The sequence below is a fragment of the Psammomys obesus genome, unplaced genomic scaffold (assembly GCF_907164565.1).
Source record: "Psammomys obesus unplaced genomic scaffold, mPsaObe1.curated_primary_1811, whole genome shotgun sequence".
Classification (NCBI taxonomy): domain Eukaryota; kingdom Metazoa; phylum Chordata; class Mammalia; order Rodentia; family Muridae; genus Psammomys; species Psammomys obesus.
The window spans coordinates 101,105-109,714 of record NW_026590656.1 but is presented as its reverse complement, the minus strand read 5'-3'; the positions used below and the strand labels follow the sequence as shown (position 1 = coordinate 109,714).

The 8,610-nt window shown below is 36.9% G+C and overlaps 1 protein-coding gene across 1 annotated transcript in view; it reads left to right on the top strand.

Annotated features, from left to right (window-relative positions):
- Tusc3 (tumor suppressor candidate 3) overlaps positions 1-8,610 on the top strand; it is a 154,022-nt gene that overhangs the window by 49,065 nt on the left and 96,347 nt on the right. Inside the window, exon 2 of the mRNA XM_055608089.1 lies at positions 465-634. Within this exon, the coding sequence (XP_055464064.1) occupies positions 465-634 (170 nt within the window). The remainder of the gene's footprint in view (positions 1-464; positions 635-8,610) is intronic.

The window sequence follows — 8,610 nt, the reverse complement described above, 5'->3', positions numbered from 1 at the left end:
CTCCCTCCCTCCCTCCCTTCTTTCCCTCCCTCCCTCCCTCCCTCCCTCCCTCTCTCTCTCTTTCTTTCTTTCTTTCTTTCTTTCTTTCTTTCTTTCTTTCTTTCTTTCTTTCTTTCTTTCTTTCTTCTTGGAGAACAGGAATTTGGTTTTCTTTAAAACTTTTTTTTATAGATTTTAATGTCATTTGCAAAAATGGAATATTTTGTGCAAATCAGGTCAGTGAGAAATTAATATATCTACCCAAATAAAGGCCATTAACAAAGATTAAGTTAGGTTAAGAATATAGTCTTGATACAATTCCATTATATGAAATCTAATTTGAAAAGTTGTAGCTTCTCATGAGTTATTTATGTAGCACAGCAAATGTAGGCGTATTAAGGAAAATTGAGGAGCACACCCAAGGATGGGGGCGACTCCAAGGGAGAAATACACTTGTGACTTTTAATTCTTCTATTTAATTACAGAACCTGTTGGCTGAAAAAGTGGAACAGCTGATGGAATGGAGTTCCAGGCGCTCGATCTTCCGAATGAATGGTGACAAGTTCCGAAAGTTTGTAAAGGCCCCGCCTCGGAACTACTCTATGATTGTTATGTTCACTGCTCTCCAGCCTCAGCGGCAGTGCTCTGTTTGCAGGTGATTTTTATCTATTTAAAACCTAGAAAAGGCAGAAGTCCTAGCTTACATGCTCATGTATATTAAGATACACATGTATAAAAAAGTTCAGTAATTTTTAGTGTAATATGTAACTGAGTTGAAAAGTAAGCTATAAATCAGGATATTGACTAATATATAAGTATTTATTAAAAGTGGCTTTTCATCATTATGTCTTAACTTTTTGTTTTATAGGTCAGTGAGTTGTATCTGTGGTCTATGAAGTAGTTCCCTGGTGCACTTTCTTTTAAAAGTTCTATAATAGGGATTCTTGTTTTCCTAGGGAGGTCCATTTACTTTTTGGTTCTGCTAATCATTAAAAACTTCTTACTAGATGACAGAGCTGAACAGTTTAAAAGGAATTAAGTTTTGCTTTGGATAAGAACAAATATAATTCATGTGTTGTGCATATTGAGATAATTGGTTTTGTGTTCTGGGCTCTGCAGTAGTTGAAGGGAGGTGGCTCAAAGTAGATTAAGGCTCTAAGGCTGAGATAAAGCTCTCAGATGTACCCACATAAGAAACCACCTCCTAATAGCATATTCAGCTCTCAATTTATCAGTGGATCAAACCACACACACACACACACACACACACACACATAAATGTGCACACACACTATACACACACACACACACACACACACATAATGTGCACACACACTACACACACACACACACACACACACACACACACACACACACACACACACACATGAAGTTAGGAGTGCTTATGATCAGTACCCAGTAACTTTTCAGTAATGCCAGCAGCTGCACACATAATGCCTGGAACACAGGAGTCTGGGGGATATAGTCAAACCGTAGTTTACAGATATGGCTTCTCTAGCATCTTCTAGTAGTCTTACCTGCCAAAGCTACCATACCACATTGTAAGCAGATATTTGGTATTGATCTGTCAAGATAGAGGGGATTAAATTACAGTATTTTTACAGCCTTGCCTATTCTATATTCCACTTCATGCCTTGAATTTGGCAGCTCTATAATTGATTTTCCATTTGTATAATTTTGTTATTTCAAGAATGTTATGTAAATTTAATCATTGTAGAACCTTTTGGAATTGCCTTTCTTTCTTAGTTAGCATAATTCCTTCAGATACCATCCAGATTATTGCATTTTTTTCAACATCTTGTTCTTTTTATTACTGAGTAATAATTTCATGTTGCAGATGTTCTGCAATTCATTTATCAGTATGTCTGTGCTAGGCCACAATCAAAAGGCAGGCATACTATTTTGAAAAGTTACCTGTAGGCTATTTGTGTCAGGTGCATTAGATATACTATGAAACAAATGATTTTCATATGTGGATTTGATCCCTCTTTCCAAGTTCTTTTATGTATATACTAAAAAATATGAAATAATCCTAAATCCAGAGCATTTATTATCATAGACATCATGGCTAAGGCATATTTAGCTTGTTCAAATAAAATAATTGATTATTTTCATAGTGGCTCATGATAATTAATGCCTTTTTATGTTTTTTAATACTGAACATCTTTTGTGTGTGTGTTTGTTGTCTGGATACCTGTTCATGTCTTTTGCATGTAGCTAAATGATTGTTCGGAGTAAATTCTATGCCATCATTTATATGTGTTTGTTGCATGTGTATGAAGCTCATTGTATATGTAGCTAAGGCTAATCTGAAACTAGCAGTGTGGTCTTGGCTGGCCTTGAATTTGCACTCTAGTGTCAGGATTGCAGGTATGTGTCTCTATGCCTCATTTTATATGTTTGCATTATGAGCTATTCCCCAAAGAGCATTGTAGACACTTTGAAATGTCACCCTGTCAGCAGTGACTTCTCTTTTTTTCCCCAGGTGATGATGTTTTTCTGCTTTTTTCTATGTCAGTTTAATTTTGGATGGTTTCTACATGCCCTTTGTAATATTTCACAAATTCTTATAGTCTTATAAAAGTTGCTAGTCATTTTTCAAGAATTTGCTCTCTGTTTGGAGACATTGCTGCCTTTTTCTTCTCTCCAAGGAAGACACAGCTTTTGGTAGCACCAAGTGATGTTTTCATATGGCCCCTGGAAGGCTGGTGGCTGAGCTCCCTTCACAGTCAGCTTATTCTCAAATTTCAGAATTCAATTCTCACCTCCCTCCCAGTTAACGTCAAAGACCTTGGCCACATAAAATTGCTAATTATGATTATTCAATACAATTCTCACCTTCTTTAAGTGTTAGCTCCAAACTTCCTTTGCTAAATCATACTGTAGAGAATATTCCCATAATTGCTTAGATGTGTTCTTGCACGAATTTACTCATCTCCAGAACTGACTTTTCCAGGAACAAAGTAGCTTTTTTTAAGGGTGTTGTTATGGATCAGTAGATTTTTAAAAAATCAAAATAAAGAAAAGTAAGCACTTTTATTTTAGTATCAAGCAAAGTTTATATATAAACACAACTCTGATAATATGAGATTAATGTAGTATTGTATTTCAATTAAAACATAGGAAATTACAATTATATTTTGATCAGATATTGACTGGCTACATGTATATGTGTATATGTAGCTGGACTTTTGGCTACTCTATTGGATTCTTCCTGCCTCCATGCACCACTTCTATCCCTCCCAAACCCCCAACACATAGGTAGGAGACAACAAAGGTTAGATGGAAAGGGGTGGTAGTCAATATCGTTAGACTACTTCTTGGTGATTATAGGTGTCATGTTCCTTGAGGCAAATAGACACATACACACACATATATGCTTATAGCCAACTGAGATTGAGTTTCTTGCTTCGGTTATTTCTTACTTTTAAGAAACAGATAAGGTGTTTTAGTGATGTGGTGTACATTTCTCCCATGATCAGGAATACAAACAGTATGTATATCAAAGCCTTACCCCAAAGCAAAACCAAACAGATACATAGCAATAGTCAGACACAAGTCTTTTGAAGGTATTTTTTGTCAGTTGTTACTGTAAACTTGACATAAAGTACTCAGGAATAATCATACCACAGCTGGCTTTACTGCTCTAATACTGATTCTCTTTATTAGGTAGCTCCTTTGTCTACATGACAGATTTGAGCAAAGCAACTGACAGGAGGAAAACTAAGTTTGGTTCATGGCAAAGTGAGTGTGGAAGAGCAGTGCAGCTTGCATCTCAGTGGCAGGGCCTACAGAGGGCAGGGATAACTCTGCTCCTGGGCTTCTTGTTTTTTTCCACTTCATTCTCTTCTGGTCCCCAGTCAGTGGGACAGTACAACTCACAGTTAGGGTGGGTCTTCCCCCTTTTTTGTTTCTGTTTTTCTTTTTGTTTTAGCTGTTCTCGAACTCATTATATAGACTAGGCTGCCCTGGAATTCCTCGTGAACCACCTACCATGGCTTCCAAAGTGCTGGGATTAAAGTCCTGTGCCACCAAGCCTCGCTGCGTCTTTTCTCTAGGCATACTGATGGAAATGCCATCACAGACTCATCTTCAAGTATGCTTCTTAGTTATTTAAGTATCTTTCTGTGCACTGAAGTTGATAAGATTATACCAATCACAGTAGGTATGTTCTTAATAAAGTTTGTATTTTTAATTTGTTCACTGATTGTTTTCTATCCATAATTTAAATTTTGTGTTTAAAAAAATTGTGTTTCTAGAATGTATTGAAGTGTCTTGGACAAGTAACTATTTCTTCTTTGACACATCAAATTAATTAATCTGTTGATTTAGTCATCATAAAACTGTTGTTACTATTTTTACTTTATATGTGATATAATTTTCCTCTGAATTATGCATATAGACTTTAAAAGATTGCTCAGTGAGAAAGTGTTATATCATTTTGTTTCTTTGCTACCTGTATGTTAGTCACCTTGGCATTTCGATGTTACTCAACTATTCATACTACTTAATGTATACTTAATATTTTTTACACATTTCCAATTAGGATATACATATATTTAAAGCAGATTTTTACTGTTGTTTTCAATGTTTATTTTGATAAAGGGAGGCAAAGTGGATATGTAAGGAAAGCAGAGTAGGCATTGATATAGTCAGTGACATGTAAACCTTTTATGTTTTGACATATCTCTTGTGAAAGACCTTGTGTAATATCCCATGCAAGCAGTGTTTAGAGCTTGGCTCAGGGGAAATGACTGGATTACGACAGCTATGATTTCATGAATCGATGAATTCATTGCCAGGTTAAAAATTTGTATAAGCAGTTGATGGGGTTCTAGCAGGTGGGCTTGATTGGAGAAAATAGGTCACTAAGGGTTTGACCTTGGAAGTAATTATGATTTGTCTGTACTCTGCTTCTTGGCCATCCAGTCATATGAAGAGAAGAATAACCTCTTCTCATACTTCTGCGTTTTCTTGTTCTTCCTGCCTTACACAGGAAGCTTCCGCCCAAGCTAATGTGTAATCAACCTGGGTTGGAGTAAAATCTTAGAAACTTTGAGCCAGAGAGTAAATACTCTGTTAGCATGGCTGTATTAGTTTTAGTGAAGAAAATCCTAACACACTAACGAGTTTAGCACAACCAGAAAAACAGTTACAAGCTTTGAAACATGCTGTTGTTTTCTTATTTTCTAACTTTAATACCAGAAGCTTCTTTAATAGGCCTATTGGCTTACTTGAAATCTGTGCAAATCACAATCTCTTTGACGTTATTTGAGGTTCTATGAAGACATACTTTGAGCTAACTATATAATATATGTTTATCTGTATGTCATTTATCATAAATGCATAACTATAAAGATATACTCTTATATCTTATGAACTTGTTATATGATAGGGAATTTGAATAATGTTATAAAGAGAAACTACTTTTTAAAACATCCCTTAAAATGCTTTAAAGGTGAAAATTACATTCATCTTTGGAAATATATTAAATATATAGAATTATAGATGAGTTAATAATCATTTTGGTTTTACATAACCTTTAAAAAGAGTATAATGTAAAAAATTATAGCATTTGAATTAAGTGATTTTTTTTTTTTGTTCTCTAATAAAAAATGGAGAAGATTTAATAGGAGACTTAACAGAACAGTGCCCTGCAGTTATTACTTAATACTCCTAGATCCTTCTCATGCAGCATGACTGCCCTCTTCAGGCTCCATATGAGTATATTAGAACAATTCATATTGTTCTCCCAGTTCTCTTGGTTGGACCATTTCATTTTCCCATTGACTCTCCCACTCCCAACAGAAAATGCTGCTAAAGATGTTGTTATTTATATGTCTGTTCCTGGTGTTTTTTGCTTTCTCCTTGGATTCCAAATGGCAGCAAGGCCTGAAGTGTGCTAATAAACAGTGATAATTTTTGTGTGTGTTTTTAGTACAAACTAACAAACATGCTAGATTCCTCTCTCTCTCTCTCTCTCTCTCTCTCTCTCTCTTTCTCTCTTTCTCTCTCTATTTCTCCTTCCTTCCTTCCTTCCTTCCTTTCTTTCTTTCTTTCTTTCTTTCTTTCTTTCTTTTTTTTGTGTTGTTAGAATTCTTTAATTCAAAAAGCATTTGACAAAGTCCAACACCCATTTATGTTTAAAGTCTTGGAGAGATCAGGGATACAAGGCACATACCTAAAGATAGTAAAGGCAATATACAGCAAGCCTATAGCCAACATCAAACTCAATGGAGAGAAACTTAAATCAATCCCACTGAAATCAGGGACAAGACAAGGCTGCCCACTCTCTCCATATCTCTTTAACATTGTACTTGAAGTCCTAGCCAGAGCAATAAGACAACTAAAGGAGATCAAGGGGATACAAATCGGAAAGGAAGAGGTCAAAGTGTCACTATTTGCAGATGATATGATAGTATACATGAGCGACCCCAAAGATTCAACCAGAGAACTTCTTCAGCTGATTAACACCTTCAGCAAAGTGGCAGGATACAAAATCAACTCAAAAAAATCAGAAGCCCTCTTGTATACCAAAGACAAAAAGGCTGAGAAAGAAATTAGGGAAACAACACCCTTCACAATAGCCACTAATAACATAAAGTACCTTGGTGTGACTCTAACCAAGCAAGTGAAAGACCTGTTTGAGAAAAACTTCAAGTCTCTGAAGAAAGAAATTGAAGAAGATCTCAGAAGATGGAAAGATCTCCCGTGCTCATGGATTGGTAGGATTAACATTGTGAAAATGGCCATCCTGCCAAAAGCAATCTACAGATTCAATGCAATTCCCATCAAAATACCAACTCAATTCTTTACAGACCTTGAAAAAAAGATTCTCAGCTTCATATGGAGAAACAAAACACCCAGAATCTCCAAAACGATCCTGTACAACAACAGATCATCTGGAGGTATCACCATTCCCGATCTCAAGCTGTACTACAGGGCAACAGTAATAAAAACTGCATGGTATTGGCATAGAAACAGAAAGGAGGATCAATGGAATCGCATAGAAGACCCAGAAATAAACCCACACACCTATGCATACTCAATATTTGACAAAGAAGCCAAATCCATTCAATGGAAAAAAGACAGCATCTTCAACAAATGGTGCTGGACCAACTGGATGTCTACATGCAGAAAAATGAAAATAGATCCATATTTATCACCCTGCACAAAACTAAAGTCTAAGTGGATCAAGGACCTCAACATAAAACCAGATACTCTAAATCAGTTGGAAAAAAAAGTGGGAAACAGCCTAGAACTCATTGGCACAGGAGACAACTTCCTGAACAGAACACCAACAGCACAGGCTCTAAGAGCAACAATCAATAAATGGGACCTCATGAAACTGAAAAGCTTCTGTAAAGCAAAAGACACTGTCATCAAAACAAATAGACAGCCTACAGATTGGGAAAGAATCTTCACCAACCCTTTATCTGACAGAGGGCTAATATCCAGTATATATAAAGAACTAAAGAAGCAGAAAAGCAACAAACCAAGGAATCCACTTAAAAAATGGGGAACAGAGCTAAACAGAGAATTCTCTGTGGAGGAATACAGAATGGCAGAGAAACACTTAAAGAAATGCTCAACCTCATTAGCCATTAGGGAAATGCAAATCAAAACGACCCTGAGATTTCACCTTACACCCATCAGAATGGCCAGGATGAAAAACTCAAATGATAGCACATGCTGGAGAGGTTGTGGAGAAAAAGGAACCCTCCTCCATTGCTGGTGGGAATGTAAGCTGGTTCAACCACTTTGGAAGTCAATCTGGCGCTTTCTCAGACAACTAGGAGTAGTGCTACCTCAAGACCCAGCTATACCACTCCTAGGTATATACCCAAAATTTGCTCAAGTACACAACAAGGACATTTGTTCAACCATGTTCGTAGCAGCTTTATTTGTAATAGCCAGAACTTGGAAACAACCCAGATGTCCATCAACGGAGGAATGGATACAGAAATTGTGGTATTTTTACACAATGGAATACTACTCAGCAATCAAAAAGGAGGAAATCATGAAATTTGCAGGCAAGTGGTGGGATCTAGAAAAGATCATTCTGAACCAAGTATCCCAGAAGGAGAAAGACAAACTTGGTATATACTCGCTTATATAGACCTACAAGATATGATAAACATAATGAAATCTACACACCTAAAGAAGATAATCAAGAAAGTGGACACAGGCGAAGGTGATTAATCCTCATTTAGAAAGACAAATGGGATGGGCATTGAACTTATGACAGGAGTCTACCACAAAAGGCATCTGAAAGACTCTACCTAGCAGTGTTTCAAAGCAGACACTAAGACTCATAACCAAACCCTCGGCAGAGTGCAGGGAATCATATGAAAGAAGGGAAGTTAGTATGATATGGAAAGGATAGGAGCTCTACAAGGACCAAACATATCTGGGCACATGGTCTTTTCTGAGACTGACACTCAACCAAGGACCATCTATGGATATAACCTAGAACTTCTTGCTCGGATGTGGCCCATGGTAGCTCAGTAACCAAGTAGTTTTCCAAAGTAAGGGGAACACAGACTATTTACAACAGGATTTCAAGGGCAGGCTGTTTGACACCCCCCCCCCCCCCCCCCCGGGGGGGGG